The 22,334-nt window shown below is 40.0% G+C and overlaps 1 protein-coding gene across 1 annotated transcript in view; it reads left to right on the top strand.

Moving 5' to 3' along the window:
* Gpr158 (G protein-coupled receptor 158) overlaps nucleotides 1-22,334 on the top strand; it is a 346,810-nt gene that overhangs the window by 166,200 nt on the left and 158,276 nt on the right. The window contains exon 4 of the mRNA XM_051151238.1: nucleotides 8,576-8,799. Coding sequence (XP_051007195.1) covers nucleotides 8,576-8,799 — 224 coding nt within the window. The remainder of the gene's footprint in view (nucleotides 1-8,575; nucleotides 8,800-22,334) is intronic.

Here is a 22,334-nt window from a genome sequence, read left to right as displayed (position 1 = left end):
CCTTGGATCCTCATGTCTCACCCCACCCCTCAAGTTCCCAGCAGTGGAGTTACAGGCATATACCACCATGCTTGATTTTTATGTGGGTGCTGAAGATATGAACTTAGGTCTTTATGTTTGCCAAGTGAGCAATTTACACACGGAACAATCCATCTCTCAAGATTCAAAAGGTCATATTATTAAAATATTTTATGACAAAAATGCTACATACTTACCGAAGAAACTTTGGAATGTATAAAAAATTTAAATTTAAAAAGTTCCTTCCGAAGTTTATAGTTTGCTAAATTCTTCCCAGTTTGCGGTTTCTGCACTGCATCTATTTCTACAGCCATTCTGAAAACTTGGTGTTGTGAGAACAAAGTCAGCAGAAGAAAATAATATAGACTCAGTTTGCCTCAAAACAGCAAAAGCAGACTTTTTTTGGTTTGAGAAGTTGGTGTCTTCAACACTGGCTCAGTAACTGAGTGTCCAACAGAATGCACTGTGGTATGTGAGAACAGCCTTTGTTGTCAACGGTGGGGGAGGGGGCGCATGGCTTTGCTGGTTCCAGAAACTGCTTTGCAGGATAAACTGTTTTTGAAACTGCAGGGTGGTAGAAAAGTCAGATTTGCTCTTTCTGAACTCTGGCTGCAGCATAAGAGCTTAGTCAGACTGTGTCGTAACTCTGGTCTCTAGGTTGTGTGATGGGGTGGGGGCTTTCTGAAATTCCCCTGGGGATGGAGTAGGGCAGGTTTCTTGAAGCCTTGGGCCTATTTCATGGCCATGGCTTTAGGGTGGGAAGTTTCCTTTGGGTATCATGTCTGATGTCACTTTGACTAGCGTGTTAATAACCACATTGAAGAGATGTATTATGTTTTGTTTATTAGTCTAGGACTTATATATTTATTAGTCTGTATCGGCAATACATGCATACAGATATTTATGTATATATGAAATACATACACTTCTAGTGGTTCCATGTCCTTCTGTTGTCAAGGTAACAAAATTAAAATTAGCAAATACGTTGCACACTGTTCTCACACTGACAGTTTGCTTTGACAGGCTTGCTTAGAGGTGAATATTTTATATTCTCCGAATGTCCTATGAACGTAACAATAACCTTCTCCCAAAACACCTTTCTATAGTTTTCATGGCTCTGTATTTGCCATTTTACTTTAGAACCTACCCATTTTATTTTGAAGTTTCAAGTCCCATCCTCAAGGGAGTCTAAGCCTCACCACAGCACATTGACATTCTGTGCACAGAGGGGCAGAGATCCTCAAGTCAAATAGCCCCAGCATGGTTTGCACATATTTGCCTACAAGTACCAAAGTCATCTGTAGTAATATATTCTTGATGCATTTTTATAGTTTGTGTCTAGCATCTAGAAGAATATTATTTGAATAAATTCCTAGACCTACGTGGTTTGAGAGCAGGAAGAATGGCACTCTGAGTGATCAGTTAAATCACTCTTTTCAGAGAGCCCTTCCATCATTGGTAAGCATTTACTGAGTGTCCAGCGTGTGTAAACATCTCACACTGAGTGCTGAATGTAGAAGGATACGGGAACCCTGACCTCTGTTCTCAGAATGCAGAACACTAAAAGATCACAAACTTAAAGTACTAACAATGAGCACACGGTTATCTGTGGATAGTCACATGACTTGAACAAACTGGGCATATTCTCTAGTCCCAGATAGAACACATTAGCCAAAGTTGATGAGTTTTGGGAGACTATATGATTAACTGTCCTTTGTGTGCTACAGAAAGCACTGAGCATGTAAAGCATTGTCTTAGGTACTTTTTAAAGATTTGATTTTCACTGCTTAAAAACAATATGTTCCTTAGAGAATCTTGTGATTTTGTATGCATATGAATATCTTTTTAATGAACTCATTTATTTTGTACATCTGTGGGCTATCTCTGTGACATTTCTATACATATATCCATTATTTAAACCCACTGTCTCTTTTTCATCCCTTTGATCGACCCTGGACCCTTCATCCCTGTTTCTCTTTCTCCTACTTTACTTCATCACTTTTCACTTCTCACTGTCTCCATGTGTAAGAGAGAGCATGTAACACATGTCTTACTGAGTCTAGCTTGTGGTGATCTTTTTTCTCTACCCAGATTTTGAAGATGACATATATCATCTTATGGATTAATACTCAACTATGAATGTAGGCCACATTTTATTTATCCATTTGACTGGTGGAGGCCTAGCCTGGTCTCTTAAGATTTCAATATCACCACAATAAACGTGAATTCATTGGTATTTTCATTGTATCATACCTTCATTGCCTTTGGATACATACCCAGGAGTTGACCTAAAGATTTGTGATAAATCAATAATGTTCAGAAAATTGTGAAAGATCTTGAATGACATCACTTTGCCTTCTTTGACCTTATCTTTAGCTTTTCTTTAGCATAAAGGAATAAAGCATAATTATCTATTTTTTAAAAAAAATATTTATCCGTGAATACTGGAATAGTCTTCTGATCAATACAATTTATTAAAGTATCAGATATTATAGAGTGATTTGGGGTTTCATTGATAGTCTTGTATATAATTATTACCATTTCTGTATTCATAAATGCCTTACTATCTGAGTATTATATGAGGAGGAAAATGGAGTTCAGGTAGTACTTTGATCAGCACATAAGTAGAGCATCTCACCCTCCAGGAATTGAGTTATAATCTATAGAACAAAGAATGAACAGAGGACCAGCTCTCCAACTTTCAGTGTTTCCTGGTTGCCTGCAGTTCTTTGTCTAGAGTTGAGGCTCCATGAGATTTTTCTCTTTCCATGTTAGCTTGTACATGGGTGTTTCTTATTTAGGCAGTCATGTTGATGTGGCATTGTGGGTGCAGCTTTCTAGCAGACTTACAGCAAACTTCCTGTCCCTCTGGCACCTACAATCTTTCTGCTCCATCTTTTGCTGATTCCTGAGCCTTAGATGCAGGCGCTGTCTTACAGAGTTATCAGTTGGAACTGGGCACCACACACAGTCGTTTGTTCTCTGCAGTTTGATTGATCAGTTGTATTTTTCTGCAATGGTCTCAGCTATTGCAAAGAGATGTTTCTTTGATAAGGAGCAAGACCCATACTCATCTGTGGATATAAGAATAAATATTTAGAATATAATTAGTGTTTATGCTGGTTTACAGAAGTGGTAGTTGTAGGTTTTGCAAGACCTGTGACTTCACTAGCCGCAGGTACTTCGCTATGTTTCCACTACCAAGAATAATCTCCTTCTTGTTAGACCTTGAATCTAATTAGAGAGCTGTTGGTTACCACCAGGGTATTCACATGCCACTATTGCACCCATAGGGCTATTATGCCATGCTGGTCATCATTGTGGTTCATAGGCATCACAGCTTGGCAGGACCACTGGCTGCTTTGCTTCCTGGAAGCTTGAACTGCACGTTCTGGTACTATGAAGGCCAGGCCAGAGCTCAGATCCTTGGAGTACATTTCTTAATCACATAGAAATAAGCCTTAAACAGTTTCATTGTTCAATCCTCCATATTCTCCTGCAACTACTGTGTCCTCTCAGCACTGTGTTGTTATTGTAGAAAATCACAACACTACATGAGATCCAGCTGTAGGGTAGCTCTTACTACCTTATGCTGGTTCTTCTTTCAAGTAAACCAATAAACGATACTGCATCATGCTTCTGTCTTAATATTTCCAGAATTCTGCCTTAAAATGCCCCTTATACCATATGAGTAAATTTAAGGATAGAAACTACATAATTATTTTAATTGACACTGCAAAGATATTTAAAATTTTCAACTTGTATTCATGATAAAGCTCTGGAGAATTTAGGACTAGATGGACTATACCTCAAAATAATAGACTCTATACAATAAGCCTATAGTCAACATTATATAAAATGGAGGTGAGCTGAGAGCATTTCCGCTAAAGTAAAAAACTAGGCAGTGATGCCCATTCTCCCTTTAGTTCTTAAGTCTTAGCTATACTAACTCAACAAGAGAAAAACATGGAGGAAATAAAATAGGAAAGGAAAAAATACAGCGATCTCTCTTTGAAGACAACATAACTCTTTACTTGAAAGACCCTACTTGAGTCTACTAGAGAGCTCTTGGACATAATAAACACCTACAGAAAAGTAGGAGGGTCCAGTATCAATGAAAAAAAAAAACAGTAATTATCAATTATACCAACAGTGTACTCTCAGGAAAAGGAGATTGAGGGAGGGGGAAACTCATGCAAAACAACTAAAAATTAAGTATTTAGGAACATACCTAACTAAAAAAGTGAAAGACCCAGTACTGGCTGGTTTTGTGTCAACTTGACATAAGCTAGAGTAATCAGAGAGGAAAGAGCCTCAGCTGAGGAAATGTCTTCATGAGATCCAGATGTAGGGGAGTTGAGATTTAGCTCAGTGGTAGAGTGCTTGCTTAGCAACTGCAAGGCCCTGGGTTTGGTCCTCAGCTCTGGAGAAAAATAAGACAAAAGAGATCCAGCTGTAGGTATTATCTCCATCACTGATCACTGGGGCAGGGCCCAACCATTGTGGGTGAGGTCAATCTGGGCTGGTGGTCCTGGTTTCTGTAAGAAAGGAGGCTGAGCAAGCCATGGGAAACAGGCCAGTAGGCAGCACCCCTCCATGGCCTCTGCATCAGCTCCTGCCTCCAGGTTCTGGCCCAGCTTGGGTTCCTGTCCTGACTTTCTCCAACAGTGGACTATGATCTGGAAGTGTAAACTTCCTCCCTAAATTGCTCCATGGTCATGTGTTTTCATTGAGGCAATAGAAATCCTAATTAGGACAGCTTCTATAGCGGAGTGTTCAAGGCTAAGGAAACCACAGATGATGCAAAGAACCCCCACACTCCTGGATTGGCAGAATTAATACTGTGAAAATGACTGTACTACCAAGATTAATTTGCAGAATTAATCCCATCCATTACTTATCAAAATTCTGATGTCATATTTCACAGGTTTAGGGAAAGCACTATTAATAATTCATATGGAACCACAGGAGACCATGGATGGTCAAAGCAATCCCAAAGAGTAAGAAAAATGCTGAGGGTATTACAACACTGGATCTCAAATTACACTACAGGGCTTTATGGGTAAAGAAGCCTGGCACTGTTATAAAAATAGACAGGTAGACCAATAGGGTAGAGTAGAGAAGCCAGAAATAAACAAAGCTATGCACACCTGAGTTTTGACAAAAGAGACAAAAACATACATTGGAAAAAGATAACCTGCTCCGCAGCTGGTACAGACAAAACTGGGCTTCTACCTGCAGGAGGATGACAGGTGAGTCTTATCTTTTGCCTTCCATGAAAACCTTTCCCAAATGGATCAAAGACTCTCCTTTAGAACCCAAACACTGAAACTTTTAGAAGAAAATGTAGGAGAAACCCTTTGAGACATCAGGGTAGGCAGGAACTTTTGAACAAAGTACCAGTAGACAGGAACTAACCCCCCGAGTATCAGCAGGTAGAAATACATGAAAACACATTTCTGCACAGCAAGGCAAACACTGAGCAGAGCACACAGACGGCCGGAGGATGGGAGAAAATCTTTACTAGGCACACTTCAGGTAAGGGGCTAATATCCAGGACTAACAAACAACTGCATAGATTAAACACCAAGGCAATAGAAACTGTCAATTAACGAATGGGAAAAATGAACTGAATAAGCAGTTTTCAAAAGGAAACATCAATGGCCAATAACTATTTTTGAAAGTGTTAAATGTACTTAGCCATCCGGGAAATGGAAATTAAAACTACTTTGAGATACCACTTCGTCCCGGTCTCAATAGCTGTCATCAAGACATCTTATAACCAGTGTTGGAGAGGATGCAGACAGAACGGAATCCTTCTTTACTGTTGCTGATGGTACAAATTAATATAGTCATATGGAGATCAGTTTGCAGATTTCTCAAAAATTAAAATAGAGGTACTATAGGATCCAAATATTTCACTCTTAGGCATATATTTAGATAACTCCGTACCCTACAATAAAGATATTGATCAACACTATATTCACTATAGCAAGGAATTAGAACCAATCTAGCTTTTATTGATAGATGAATAAAGATCTATATGTATATATGAATGCATACATATAGAAATTTCATAATCTTTTTTGTTCTGAAAAATATATATAAACTTGCCCTCAACTTTCAACACATGTTTGCTTTGCTGACATATAACAGACTTCATGAGATTGGTTTATTTATATATTTACTTTTATCTTTACTTCAAAATGTTTTAACCTTTAACGAACATCTCTGCAAAACAAAATTTGAGAATCTTCCCCTTGAGCTCTTTCACTGGTAGAAAGAACGGGAAGTGTTTGCAGAGCTGATTTCTTCAGCTGTGCTCTTGACTGTGCTCTGCCTGACTGTGCAGTTCTTCTTTGTTGCCATAAATCTTTTCCTTCCTTTTTTTCTCATATAATATATCCCGATTATGGTTTCTGCCTTTCTACTCCTCTCATGTCCTTCCCACCTTCCCTCCCATGTGGGTCCACCCCCTTTCTGTCTCAATGGAAAGCACACAAGCTTCCGAAGGACAATGCCGTGACGTGATGTGATATGATAAAAACTAACACATCTAGGGACAAAACAATCAGAAGGAAAAGAACCCAAGAAAAGACACAAAAAACAGATATAGACCTAGAGATCCACTTGGTCACACACTCAGAAATCCCAGATAAGCACTAAACTGGAAGCCATAATATATATTCAAAGGACCTGTAGGGTAAAAAGAGAAAAAAATATATATATATACACACACACATATACATATATATATATAAATATAAGAATAAAATGATATAAAATTAATTTTAAAAGCCCTGGCATGGTATTATGAGACAAGGAACCTCCAAAGAGGGCGTTGAGCCCATTTTCTGAGGGCATCTGCTGCTGGGCATGCAGCCTCCCCTTAGAAGTAATTTGTTTTTCCGGTGAGGCTCCCTTGGAGGAAACTAAATTTGCATTTGCAAGTGGTAATCTATTGGTGATATCTTCTGGGGAAAAGGTGGAGGCTTGTGTCCACTTTTTTCAGCTCTAGGATCCCATCTGGTACAAGCCTGGGCAGGCTCTGTGAATGCTGCCTGTCTCCGTGAGCTCATATGTGCTTTGATCATGTTGATTTACAGGCCCTGGCTTCCTTGGTGCCTTCCCCTCTGGCTCTTACATTCTTTCTACCTCCAGGGTTTCCTGAGTTCTGAGGGAAGAGATTTGATGGAGACAGGCAGTTTAGGTGTGGGTATTCTAAAGTTTCTCATTCTGTGCGTACTGTCTGGCTGTGGGTCTCTGCTGTGGGAGGAAGGTTCTCTGATGATGGCTGAACAAGGCATTGATCTGCTCCCCTGGCCAGGGTCTGCAAATCTTTTATCTCCTATGTCGTTCTTAAACCTCCAGAGGCTCCTTTTCTGACTTCAACTGCAACAAAATCTTGCTTGTGTTGAAGAGAACACAACACAGAATCAAAGTCCGTTTCATACCATTCTTAGTCCTATTGACTTTCCTTATGTGCTTTGTTCAACAGACTTCTACTGAAGTAATATTCTCTCTTATACATCTAGTCTGTAAGCCTTGGTAGCTTATTTTCAGTTAGCACTAGCTTGGAAGGTGTCATCTTGAGGGTTACTTAAGTTTAAAATCCTTAGTTATGATAGTCTTGGTAGGTCGTCATATTTCAAAGAATTCAGACATTTTCCAGTAGATTCTAGTTTTCTGTTGCAACATCTAAATGTTTCATTTGTTAAGGGCTTTCCTCTCTCTTCAAATTCCTCAGTCGACTTCCAGAGCTTTCTGTTGTTTCTATTCTAACACTGTTATGGTTCGTTTCTTGCCAGTGTTTTTCACTCCAGTCAACAATTGATAGTGGTGGGTACTGGGCTTCAGTGCAAACTTAAGCTTGGCAGACAAATCTAGAATGACTCAGAAGATCAATAGGAACAGTAGCCAAACTGCACAGAGATGTCTTGTGACGTGTCAAGTGGGGATTGCGTGAGGGGCTGGATGGATTGACTCTAAAGGACGAAGCATGGTTAGGCATTACACACCGAACAACCATTGTCTAAGTACCGCTTTATGTAATTTAGACTGAGTGAACTTGGTAGATGAGATCCCTGCTGAATTAAGGGAAAGTGATAGTAGTCTCATTTTTTAGATTCTTTGTCATTTGTGTCAAGAAGTTCCAAAAACGATGAGTCCATTTATTTGATACATCAAACACATCTGCTTTCCCATTCTTCCTCTTATTACTTCTTTAACAAGTGTGTCAGCCCGTGCATTAGGGAGTATCAGCAGCCATAAGCAGGAGAAGATGTCATCAAAGACTTAGCAGACTGTTCCCTGCCCATGAGACATTTTTGTTTCTATTTTTTTTTCTATTTTTCTCAATTACTCTGAATGAAAAATTTTAAATCAAAGGAATCAAAAGAGTTTTGAGTCCAAAAGCACAGTAACTCTAGCTCTTAGCAGGGGAATCTGATGAAAAATCTATAATTAATAGAAAAGGGAATGACAAGTGCCCATCTCTCTTCTCTCTCACTTACCGTGGGGGCACAAATGACATTGTGGTTTTATTTGGAATTTTCAGGAAGGGGTCCAGATCACCATTTTTCAGGAAGCACAAAGGATGTGTCAGAAGAAGCCCACGTCTGCTTGCCCTGCAGGGAAGGCTGCCCCTTCTGTGCTGATGACCGCCCATGCTCTGTCCAGGAGGACCAGTACCTGCGACTTGCTATCATCTCCTTCCAAGCTCTGTGTATGCTGTTGGACTTCGTCAGCATGCTGGTGGTCTACCACTTTCGCAAAGCAAAGGTAAACCCAGGTATCTCGGTTGTGGTCTTTATTTTCACTAAGAGCAATTGCTTCTCTCTCTCTAAGGAAGCAGGATTTCCAAATCCCAGTTACTGTTCTAGGAAGCAGGCTTTTCTCTCCCTATAATGTGATTGGATGAGAGTGTGAAAATCATATTCATTACCTTTCCAAAAAAAGAGGGTTTAATGGTATTTTGAGTCAGCACTTCTTTTTATAGAAGGCTCTTTCTGTTTATCCTGGAGGTCTAATGCTCCCCTGTGCTGGAGGACTTTTTTCTTTGCTCTCCAGAAGAATTTCTGCTACCTCCATCCAGCATAGTTTTTATTTTTCATGTCTAGAAAGCCTTGTTGTGTTTCTGTTTTGTTTTATTTCTCTTAGTATTATATAAAGATGCCAAGGACTAACCTATCCTTTTTAGCACATTATACTCTGAGAATAACTACTCATGACCTTATATGTGGCCTTGCATTGTTGTCTAGGGATGATAGAAATGCTAAAACACCCAGGGCAGGGTTTTCTGGGGTGCTCTCTCCAGTAGTCTAAAATCAGTCCCATGAAGTGAGTGTTGTCTTAGAATGTTTGTTTCTGTTGCTTTTCAGTAAATCCTTTCTGAGACTAGAAAAGACAATACATTTCTGTCCTTCCTAGATTCAAATGACTTCTTCATCTTGGCAAAATTGTGCAGATTGCTATAGAGTATAGACATTTTTTGAAAATATGTGTCTCCACTAGAAACCTAAAAAGAAAAGAGGCCTTTCTGGATGAAATCTGCTACAAAGCCACTAGTTAATATTTTTAAAGGCATAGTTAAGATTCTAAGTAATTGTATCCATTACACTACTGTTATAGATGTTATTAGTTTCTTTTACTAGCAGACAACACAGTTGAAAACCAAGCCTTGAGTTAGAAAGAAAATGCAAACATGCAATTTGCTCTCATTTAACTAGTACTCATCTTCCTCTTGCACAAACTATGTTGGTTTTATGTATAATAAAATAGTAGGCTGGAGTTGCTGGGTAACATTTTAAAAAAGCAACTCAGTAGCAGAGCCTGAATTGAAAGGTCTATTTAATAAACTGCTCTAAAATCTCTCTGATGTAATAAATTCATTACTCAGTGGATACCATAGCTCTTTATGAATTTTAATTGATTTTAATCATTAATGATTGCTGTGTTAAATGAGTCAGTGATGAATGTTGGGTTGAATGCATCATTGGGCACTGAGAAGCTTGCTCTAGATAGTTCTGGCTAGACCAATGTCTTAATCCATGTTAATGTTATTTTACACAGTTATTAACCTTTCAGATTTCTCCAGACCTTCACAGGAAATGGGCAGCAACTGGCCATAGCCTTTTTGTTTACAGAGCTGCCTTGAGAATGTATACCTTTACACATAATTTTGATGAATTTCTTGAACGTTATCTGTTTGAAGATTACATTTTGAAATCAGTTTTTGTACAATGAGACAAATGAAAACGGCGCTTTAGTTCATAAAGTCAAGGAACACAGACCTTGCGTAGAAAGAGGGAAATGCTTGCTGGCATTTTCTCCGGTGATTTCTCTTACCAAACTGGGTTAGCTATAAAAGTAATGCTACATTCCCAGTGTGGAGATTGCATATGTATATCATGAGGACGCTGGAATTACTCTTCCAGCATTTTGTGTGTCTTGGCAACATTTCTTTTCATAGTAAAGAAACCCAATGGGGCAACACTAACACTTTATTTAGGCATTTCTCATTATATCTTCTATTTCTGATAATTAAAAGAACAAAATATGTCCATTTTACCTATCTCATCTATTTGACAAAAGAAGAAATTCTGTTGTAATATAACTGTTGCAAAACAATTCTCAGTCATATTGCTTAGAATTAAATCCCATCTCAACGGCTCTTTGACTGGTTTCCTCCTGTTTGAAGTGGGGCTAATACATCATACCCAGACACTGACCCAAAGTGTAACATAAACATAAATGGAAGAGCCATAGCTAAGAGTCTTTTCTCAGATAAAGACACAGGTACAGGTTTTCATGGCCTTGGGTTACTTGAATTTTTAAGGGTATGGCATAAAGCCCATAAATGACAGAAGAATAAACTAATGAATTTGTGCTTCATGAAAACTGAAAAACACACAGTACCTAAAATATATAAGGAATCATTGTAAATGAAGACTAAAAAGACAAAATTAACTTTAAAATGGAGAGAGGATCTGAATAAACATTTCTTCATAAAAGATGTATGAATCTGGCTGGGTACAGCGGTGCATGCCTGTACTCCCAGCACTCAGGGAGGCAGAGGCAGGCAAATCTCTGTGAGTTTGAGACCTGCCTGGTCTACAAAGCAAATTCAGGACAGCCAAGGATGCAAGAGAAACCATGTCTTGGAAAAAAACCTAAAAAAAACCTAAAAAAAAAAAAAAGATGTATGAAAAGCCAATGCAAACCAAGTCCATAATATCCATTAAATTAGGTAAAATATTTGAAAAATTCTATTAAGCAAGTGAAGTTGAAAACCCCACATTTATTTCTATTGCAGATGCAAGACAGTGTACCCAGATTGGGAAGTGCCTTGGTAATCCCTACAAAATGTAAAAATGTTGTATAACATGACTCCAGTATTGCAGTCCTACTAATGCACATCTACACAGAAGTGCAAATGTATGGTCATGAAAATGTCATCCACAACTAAATGTGAAAGCCACCCAGATGCTTATCAGTTAATACAAGTGAATAACTAAGACGTGGTGTTTCTATACAATAGAATACTATCTGTCAATGAAAAGGATTATACATTGACACATGGAATGATATGAATGAAACTTGAAGGTGCTAAGTGGGAAACCAACTATACAAGAAAATATGTTGCAAGATTCTGTTAATCAAAAATACCAGAATAAGCCAATTCATTGAGCCCAGAAGTAGGTTAGTGGTTGTCAGGGGCAACAAGAAGAGAAGAATGGGGAGTGACCAGTAATGAGATTATGGCGAAGTGACCAGTAATGAGATTACGGCTTCTTCCAGAGTGATAACAACATTCCAGAATTGCAAAAGCATTTATATATAACTTACCTCCAGAATCAGAAACGGGACAATTCTTCAATCCATGTAGAATTAACCTCAACTAGGCATTGATATTTTGTTATTATATTTTAAGACCTTTGCAATATTAGTAATTAATATATGTTGCTTACCTGTGGATCCACATGTGACATTTAATAGTTGAAAAGAATAAGAGTTAGAAAGTGCAGCCCTGGCTTTGCAGCACACATCTGAGCTGCATGCTTATTCACATGCTAATTGTCTATAGCTCTATGACTATACATATACTTCTACATGGCTTTTGTCTGAAAAGAGTTATTAAATGTACAATTAAACTAAACTAAGGGTTATTTAACTCTTTATGTTATTGTTTTTTCCTAAGAATGTTTACTTTAAGCCATTTTCTTTCAAAATGAGATCTTTGGAGCTCCTTCCTGGTTATCAATTGTTAAGTCATTGAGAATATTTAGAGTCCAGACACATACTGTTTATGGTCTTAATTCTCAGAGAAACAATATAAAAGTTCATAATATCTGAATAAATATGCCTGCTACTTTCCTAGTTTTCATTTGGAAAGAGAAACCTTTTTTTAAGAACTAGAATCATGTCATACGTAAGCAGACCCAGACCCTGAGACTCACACCAGTTTAGCTGTAGGAGCTCTCCTGAGAAAGCAATGGAGATGCAGGCTTACAGAGACACCTTCTTTTTTCCCTGCTGCCTCTGGTACCAGCTTGAGAATCTTAGACTTTCATCATTTACACCAAAAGTCATGTCTTAGTTGTCTGTGAATGTGCAATATTTTTTTTTTAGGGGCATTAGACATGGGGCATCTTGGAACTTGAGCTTCTTTTATTTACAGTGGACTGCTTTTGTGAATTGACAGAAATGACCACATTAAGGAGCCTGTTAGCTCTATCAAAGCATACACAGACCACATCAGTGTGGTGGTGATAGTTCTGCTTTCAGCTGAAGTAATAGGTAGTGCAAGTTAGAGACCTAAGACAGGCCAGAGCACAGACCAGACAGACTGTCTTTCTCTCTGTTTCCAAGTACATTCATTTGAACAAGATTAACCCAGACCAAAATAAAAAACAACAAAAGACCAGCTCTCCACAATTCTGTAGCAAATAACTAGCAGCCAGGGATCAACAACTATTTTAACATCTTATTCTTTTAAATGACATAAATGAGATTATAGTCTATTCCTGGGTGAGGCTCACAGGATAGGATCCTAAAGAGTTAATGAATTCTTACTAGACCCAAACACTCAGGGAAACAATACAGACATCTGTGCCCATATCCTTTCTTAAAGATTCAATGTCACTAAAGCATGACTGATCTCGAAACCAGTGAATTCTTCTGAAGCAATAGCAACATCAGAACAGTTTTTAAAAGATCTTAATTTTTAAATATTATTCAATTATTTCTTCATTTTTATCAAATATTGTGACAAGTAACATATTTTCCTATTAGATATTCCACACAAAGTATGATTGGTTACAGCTTAGTAATGCTACATCCGCGTAGGATTTACTTCTGAGTGAAGGTTACAGAGGAATACGATGTACTGGAAAGAGGGGTGGCTTCCACTAGACTTACTTTCTGTAAGATTTACTTTCAGTAAGGTCTGCTTCTGGTATAACAGAGAAAGAAATAGTTCATTTTAAAAAGTGAGTATATGGTGGTTGATATTTGCCTCGTTCCCATAAAAGTTCTTTTTTAAAATTAGAAATTAATTGACATAATTAATAATGATTCCACTTATTGGTTTGGAAATTAAAGTGTTTTAATATGACGTGATTTTTTTTGCTCTCTTTATAAATATGGGGGAGATATAGATATCTTTTTTTGTTGTTGTACAGTCTCTGAAACTTGCTCATTCTAACCACTCTGAGCACATGAGTGGCATAAAAGACCTTCATATTATAGTGTGACTGTCAAACTACCCAAATTCATGTTATAGGGCAACTGTAATGCTACCCACATTCCTGTTCAGAAACCACGAGTTCCATAGACCCTCACAATGTGTGCTCCTGGCGTGCTTTGTCAACAAGAAATATTTCTTGTGCTGTGGGTGGAGCTTAGTCCCTTAGCTCAAATCCAGAGGTTCACATGGGAGCATTTGTAACTCGCCTTTCCTTGAAGCTACATTTACTACTGACCAGGTTCTTTATATATGCACAACATTAAAAAAGTTAGAAAATTTATTTGAAACATATGTAACAATAAAGCATTATTACCTTAATCTAAAAATGTCCTCCCCTAAACAAATCAAACCAAAATATCTTTTACGTACAAGAAAAAAAAAAAAAAGAAAAAGAAACAGAAAAAAAAAGAAAGAAAGAAAGAATAGAAAAAAGAAAAGAAGAAAAAGAAGAAAGAAAGAAAACAAAAAGAAAAACAATCCCTAGCCAGTATAACGAGTATAAGAATACTAAGAGAAACATAACTATTACATAAAAAATGTATTTTTATTTTCATGAGTAGTTACAAAATTGAAATGGAGGGGAGGCCACCCTGGTCTACAAAATGAGTCCAGGACAGCCAAGGCTACACAAAGAAACCCTGCCTCAAACAACCAAACCAAACCACAAACAAAAGACCCCCAAAACAGCAACAAAATTCAAATGGAAAGAATTGTATTGTTTATGAGCACACTCCTCTGAGCTGGCAGTCATTGGTGACAATTATATAAACAGTAGAACCTTTGCCTGAAATTTGGTGTAGCTTAAAAATTCATAATATTTTCAGTAAACTAGTAGGAATCTTCCCTAAAAGTCATATATGTGCACAAAAGTTTTAAAGTATATTCACACCCTCCACATGTATGTAATGTGTAGCTTCTGATCCTGTCAAAAAGACTAAGTATGGGTAAAATGCCACTATGAGCACAGCGTCACTTCTGCGCACAGCCGGCCACTGCTGGCCTTCCAATTCCTAGACAGCGTGTTCAGCGCAGCCTAGTGTTTAGCCTTCTCTCTCTCTCTCCTATTTTTCTCTCACAATAGCCCATTTCCTGCCTTTATTTTCCTTCCTCCCATTCATAGTTTATCCTCCTAACGTCTAAAGAGAGCTTGGGATCACCCATATTTGGAATACAGTAAAAACAGGGCAAATGAGATCTTTACCCTTAGGGAATTAGTGTGGGGCTGGTGGTAAATACAATGCAGAAGGCCTCATGAGGATATGATAAAATTGCAGTGATGTAATTTGATAGTGAATGACTTGAAGCCAGTTTAAATGAGATATTGTCCTCGCTTCATGTTTAGATGAATCTAAGTATGGACAATGGTACAAGCTTGGAGAATCTGGGGTTTATGCTCATTTGTTTGATTTATAGTCTGCTCTGTCTCTTTATTACTCTGTAAACATGTATGCTGTCACTCATATGTTTACAAAGCCATTTGATATACAGCAGTCTAAATACGTGAATTATTTTTCAGTAATTCCCTTCTATCCCAGCAAAGTTTACATGTCCTGTGTAACTTTATGCCCACTTCCTGCTACATGCATACTAATGAGCTAAACAAATCAAGTCTTTCCTTGGCTCAACTCAGTTGCGTTCATATATACTTTATGCTTTAACCTACGGGGAAAAGGTACAATAGTTTGTGTGTTTGTGTATGTATCAGACTGATGGCCAGGTGAACATTATGTAAAGAGTAAAAATAGCTTATCCAAAAGAGTCCTTTTCTTTGTGTGCTTCTTAAGAAAAAAATATCATTTAAAAAACCTCATACCCCATCTGGTGGCAGCAATACTAATCATGAGTTATGAAGCACAAGAAAAGTGTTTATAACATATTTGTATATGCCTTAAGAGATATATAAAACTCTTAGTGATTACCAAAACCCCATTACCAGGTTCTCTTGAGACATTTGTACTTAGTAATGTCCATTTATAAAGCCAGTTGCTTATTAAGTATGCTAAAAATAGCTTTTTAAAATTTAATGCACTAATATACCAAACTGCTTGTTAGTTGAAATATATTGTGAGAGATAAATCACTTGTATTATTTACAAATTCCTAGGGGCTTCTCCATTTTTAAGGCTTATCAAGCATTTTGTAAATAAAAGACTGCAGAATTATAAAGCAGTGCATGTCCATGTTCAGAGATTAAAATTGGTTATGGACTCATGAATATCTAGATAATTTTAGAAAGATGATTTGGGAACTGGTTTCATGATGATATGTTCACAATCAAATAGAGAATGAAGTATAAGAAAATTTTTTCATAATATATGCATACACATATACATTGTGTGTTTGTACTTGTGTGTGTGTGTGTGTGTGTGTGTGTGTGAGTGTGCTGTAAAGTTTGTTGGAGGCTTGGCAAGGTGTTAAAGAAAAGTGATTAAAGTCATAGACTCTAGTTGTTTTTTATTTTTTCGTTTTTGTTTTATTTTGTTTTTTTGGCCTGGCTGGCCTTTCAAATAATAACTAGTTTTTTTTTTAAGGGTTTTACTTTTTTGTTTTAACTTTTTGTTTTGTTTTGTTTTGTTTTGTTTTGTTTTGTTTTGGGTTTTTTTGGTTTTTTGAGACAGAGTTTTTCTGTGTAGCCTTGGCTGTCCTGGACTCACTTTGTAGACCAGGCTGGCCTCGAACTCACAGCGATCCAACTGCCTCTGCCTCCCAAGTGCTGGGATTATAGGCGTGCGCCACCACGCCCGGCCTCTCCACCACGCCCGGCCTAACATTTTGTTGATAGTTTGTGAGTTTCACGTCATGCACCCCAGTTCTGCCCCAAAACCTGTCCCCTCAGATCTGCCCTTCGCTCTTGCAACCTCTCTACCAAAATAAAACACACCGATAAATAAACAACAACAAGACTCACAAAGCATAGAAAACATCTCACCGTGGAAGCTGCAGCGTGTCCCTGTGTCCTACAGTCTGTCCCTCTGACTACACATCTTCATTGCAAATGTTCATTGCACTGTGTCATTGGTCTGGTTCGAGGTCTCTGGCTTCTGTGACACCATCGATATTGGATCCTCATCAGACTTTTTCTGGTTATCTGGCTGTTGCCCTGTATTATGGAGATCCTGCAGCTTTGGATGGGCACATCCAGCTCTTTCACAGATTCCCACTGTTTGCAGATGATACTGGGTTTGTGGTGGGCCAATTTGGAGCCCTGGATCTGGGCCTGGGTGGCTGATGAGCTGGTCAGTGCACTGTCTTTTCCTTATCCGCACCAACAGGGTAAGCTCTCAAGCACTGCTCTGGCTAGAGCATCCGGTGCCACCCTTAACATGACAGGGCCAGCTCTCCTGCTCTCCTGCTCTCCTGCCCTCAGGGCCAGCTCACCTGTATCCATGCCTTCAGAGCCAGCTTCATTTTACTGCCCAGTGAAGATTGTGGACCCATTCTCCCAAGTGCTGAACCACTGTCCCAAGTGCTGCATACTGTGGGGGACTGGGCCCCTCTCCTGTCTCACACCCTCAGAGTTAATTCACCTGTGCCTTTGGCATTAGAGCTAGTTTCACTGTATTGTTCAGGCAAGGTGCAGGGTGCATTCTCACAAGTTCTTCAGCCAATGAGGGGGCAGGGATAGCCCCCACCCTCAAGGCCAGCTCTCCCAGCTACTGCAGGTGGGGAGTGGAGGAAAAAGGCATCACCAGGTCACCTCAAGCCAGACAAGTAGCAAGGTGTAGGGTAAATCACCCCCACACCCATGCCACTTCATGGCAGAGGAGTGGTGGGGCCAGCTCTCCCATGCCAGCCAGCTCACTTGTGCCCCTGTGGTCAGGATCACCTCTGATGTGCTGTCCAGGTGAGGTGCAGGGTCACCTCTCCCACGTGCTGCAGCTGGCGAGAGGAAGGGCTAGATCTCCTGTGCTTATGGCCTGTGGCCAGCTTTCCTGACTGCGGGAGTTGGCAAAGAGTGGGCAAGGCATCATCTCTGTGCTCAGGCTACTCCATGGCAGATGAGTAGTAGGGTTAGCTTTCCCACACACATGCTCAGTGCTGGCTCATCCACACTTGTGTCATCAGGGCCAAGCTCCACTGTGCTGCCTGGGAAAGGCACAGGGCATGCTCTCCTGAAGGGCTGCTTCTGGTGAGAGATGGGGTCAGCTTTTCATAGTGCCGCATTGAGTGAGGGGCAGGACCAGTTATGCACAGCCCCTGGATATACATATGGTCTCCAGAGACTTCCCTGACCAGAGACATCCCCAAGTTTTCTAGTGGTAAAATGAGCTATGGACATCGACTCCTGCTGCTGAATAGCCTCCTGGCCCTCAGCGGCAGCTTGGGCTGGGATCTCAGTGTGGCTGAGGTGGAAGGGGCTGGCCACTCATAGTGGGCCACACCTTTCCACACTCAAGTATCCAGTTCCATCTCTCTTCAAAGTCTCAAGCTGCTGCACTTCTTCTTTCCCATCTGATCACCACACACTCACATGTTATGGCGGCTCCCACTGCAGACTGGCCATGCAGCCAGTGGGCTCCTGGGTAACATGTTCCATCCATGCTCCCTGGCATGGCAGCAAGAGGGTGTCTATGGCCCACTTGTGCCATGAGCTGGAGGGCAGGTCTGTGGGTGGCACAGGAGTGGTCTGCAGATCTCTGTCTTCCTTCCTTCTCCTGTGCTGCGCTGCCTGGATTTGATTTGATTTGATTTGACCTGATTTGATTGTTATGAGCCCTAGGCATAAACCACCAAGCCAGGCATGAAGCTGGGATGAACAAAGGTCTGTCATCTGTTCTGCCCACTCCTGATATAAGAACCACCGCCGACAAGGTCTTTCATTGCCTGTTGCCAGGGGGAAAAGAGATTTGCTTTTAATTATTTCTACAAATGTGTATCTGTGTGAGAGTATATGCACATGAGTGAAGCTGCCTGGATAAGCCACAAGAAAGCATCAGAGCTCCAAAGCTCAAGTTATAGGCAGTTGTGAGCTGTGAGTGTAGGTTCTGAGACTTGAACTCTGGTCTCTATAAGAGCACTATGTGCTCTTCACGGCTGAACCATCTTTCCAGCTTGTCACACAATAACTCTTTAATTCACCAAACTTAAAAAAAAAAAGTCTTCCTTTGTAACATAGAGATGACAATAAATTTAACTTTCTGTGGCTACGGGGAGACTTAAATGTCATAGTTAATGGTGAAAAGAAAGTGCTCAGTAATGTTAATAAGGCCATGCTCAGGATGTGTTGTAGCATACAAACACAAATGGCTAAGCCTACCCTGGGTGGGTAAATGAACTTCCATGGTCAGAACAAAAGGAGGCACCTGAGACAGTCCACCTGGGAGATTCTTAAAAGCAAGTACATATCAAGAATTTAAAAGATTTCAGTGTGGACCCAGAAACTTTGTAAGGGCAGAGAAGCCTGATGTGTCCTGAGAGCTGCAGGACAGAGGACTGAAGCAGAGAGAGAGAGAGAGAGAGAGAGAGAGAGAGAGAGAGAGAGAGAGAAGGAAAAGAATGAGGGAGAGAAAGAGACAGGGAGAGGGTGAGGGAGAGATGGGGGGGGAGGAAGACAGGACAAGGTGGTCATAGGGAGGTGGCTAGGCATGCTGGGCCATCCTGAGAAATCCTATATTACCTGATGTGCAGGTCAAAGACACTGAAGGGTTTGGAGCAGGAGAACAGATGATTCCGTTTACTGAGATTCTATATATTGATACATTGATAACTCTCTATTGTTGTTTATTAAATTACTCTCTATGTGGTAGATTAGCAGAGGATAAGTGTAAAAACAAGGGGGGGGATGTTAAATTCCTTGAAAATCTAAGCAAGAGATCACAGCAGGAATGGGAGAGAGTGGGTATTATGTTTGAGATGCACTTGGGGAAAGGATTCTCAGGAGTTGCTGAAGAGTGTGAAATGGGAGATAAGGAAAAAAGAAAGTCAAGTGTGACTCCCTTGGACTTATAGCTTGCAGAACTGGACAAAGTACTGCCCGCTAAAATTAAGAAAATGAGCAACAGTGGAAGAGAGTTGGAAGAAGGCTTACAGAGGGAAAAAAGGCAGAGGTCCCATTTTAGACATGCTCAATTGGTTGAGATCTGACAAGCACCGCAAGTAGAGATTCAGCATTCCTGCTTAATTTTAAACTTCAGATCTGACCTAATCTACTTACAAGAAGTCAAGTGGCGCTGTCTGCTAGGTAAGTACGTGAGCAGGAAGCCAACTAGGGGGTCTAAAAATGGAGCCATAAACTACAATGTGAGCACGAAGGTGAGGGAAACTGAGCTACAAGAAGAGGAGGTGGTATTACAGATAGGGTGTACAGAGAAGGGAAGGAGGGAGCGTAGGAACGGAGTCTTCACCTTTGCGGGGTGAGGTAGAATGTAAGAACTGTTTGAACATTTGAGGAGCAGCCAAAGAGAGAGGAAAGCCAGCCTGCCGCCATGTTGCAGAATCCAGGAGACAGGCCTGTGTAAAAAAAGAGAGGCAGCCAGTAATGGGGACTTTGAGCCACAGAATACAATGAGGGATTTGTTGGTGCAGGGCTCACTGGACAGCTTAGCGTGAATGTTTTAAAAAATGGTCAAGGGCTTTTAGTGAATTCTCTTTATTTCACCGACATTGTATTTCTATTGATTTTTTTTGGTTTTGTTTTGTTTTTCTTTTTATTAATTTATTCTTGTTACATCTCAATGTTTATCCCATCCCTTGTATCCTCCCATTCCTCCCCTGAGATTTATTCGTATGCCTAATATTGATGATCAATAAAAATAATTCTAAATGTAAAAATGAAATAATTGTAAAGGGAGCAGAGAAGGCATGTGCCCCCAAATTGTCTAACACCTTTATATCTGCAAAATATATAATGCAATGAGTAGACAATAATCCTTCATACCATGATTGACTGAGAATTCAAGAAGCTTATTTAGATTAAGAAGACAGCTAAGGCAAACTTTGGAGTAGATAGAAGAAAAGAAGGAGTGGGGGAGGTGGGAGACCGAGAGCTGTGAGTCAAGCAGAGTGGAAGGCTTTGGCAGAGACAAGGCAGCCTGGAGACTGAGATTAAAACAGCAGGACCAGGAAGAGCAGGATAGAGCAGGGAGTCAAAAACCATGAGACTGCTGGTAGCCATCCCTCCCTACACTCTTCTGACAGCCATTGTTTTACAGGGTCTCACGCTTAAAAACATCCTGTATAGCTTCCGTCTTTCTTATACCACTTATGGAAAGCTGACTGAACTCAGCACAAACATTCTACTGGAATTTTGATAGCGATTGAATTTACCAGTAAAAAACAAAAAAACAAAACAAAACAAAAAAACCCGATTATTTACTTAACGCTAACATTGAGGTTGCACACTTTCACCTTTGCAGGGCATTCCAGATAGAAGTGCATCTACTCGGTGTGATGATTAGGGAGTCTGGATAAGGTTTTTAGGCTATCGCCAAGCAGTTATAGCCCCAGAAGCCGGATTGTAGCAGGGCGAGAGGCGAGTTGAAGACAGGAAGGCCAAGATGTAGACACAAAATATTCTTTCAAGAAGCCTTCCCTGTCTGCTAAGGAAGGCAGATTTGTGATCATTTGGCGGAAGGCGAGAGAGCCTGAAGGCTGAGAAACCTTCATTTATTTTTAAGCATAACGTATTTATAAATTTTTAAAAGGTAGGATAAGCATGTAAAAATCCATCGGATGGTGAAATAATACACAAGACAGGGAACAACGGAACAGAAGAGGACAGTTTTGAGTGTAGGGTGTTCATCAGGGACAGGAAGGTCTGCATTTTATCTGTGCCCATAAAAGCAGTGAGGCTGATGAGGCAGAAAGGAAAAGTTGTGGTTGAGACCAGATGAAGCAGGTCTGGCTGGGGTCTGGCATAGGGCCATTTCCTTGGCTGGAATGGAGAACCTTGGGGAGATTATTCAGGTTTGTTACGGGCACTGTCAGAGGAGGAATGGAAAAGTCCACAAACACACACAGGGACTGCAGAGCAGATGGAGGCAGCAGGCACGGAGCTCGTGCTAAAGTTCTCCTGAGAGACGACTGAGGGGGTGGGGGGGGACACTGGGGGTCTTTAATCCCACACTCACAGGCAAGGGCAGAGTCACAGGGCCAGCCTAGTCTAAAGTAGCAAGTTCCAGGCCAGGCAGGGCTGCATGGTGAGACTGTCTTTTAGAAAAGGTCTGCTGAGAGTAGGACAGAAAGATAAAAAGATAGAAAATATTTCCAGACACTTGTGCTGACTGAGCAGTTATTGTCTAAGGGGTTGTAAATATTTGTAAATAGCTTTTCGCTGTGTGTCCATTAATTTTTTTTTGTTGTTGTTAAGGCAGACTTACAAAAGGATCTATTCAGGCTGCTCAGTTCATTTGTAGCATTAATACATGTGACCATTAATTACCTTTAGAGATATCCACAGGGAAGATGCAAATGACAGTAATTAGCATCTTCAGTTACAAATGGAGAACCATGCTTCAAGATACTCTAGAGTGACTTTGTAATCCTCTGATCACTCATCATTAAATGACAGTGTCCACCGAATTCAACAGAGGCAGTAGATTTTCTGAGACATCAGTGGGCGTGGTACAGTT

This window comes from Acomys russatus, chromosome 9 (genome assembly GCF_903995435.1).
Source record: "Acomys russatus chromosome 9, mAcoRus1.1, whole genome shotgun sequence".
NCBI classification, from domain to species: Eukaryota; Metazoa; Chordata; class Mammalia; order Rodentia; family Muridae; genus Acomys; species Acomys russatus.
The sequence above is the reverse complement of the archived record's forward strand: the minus strand, read 5'-3'. Positions and strand labels throughout refer to the sequence as shown.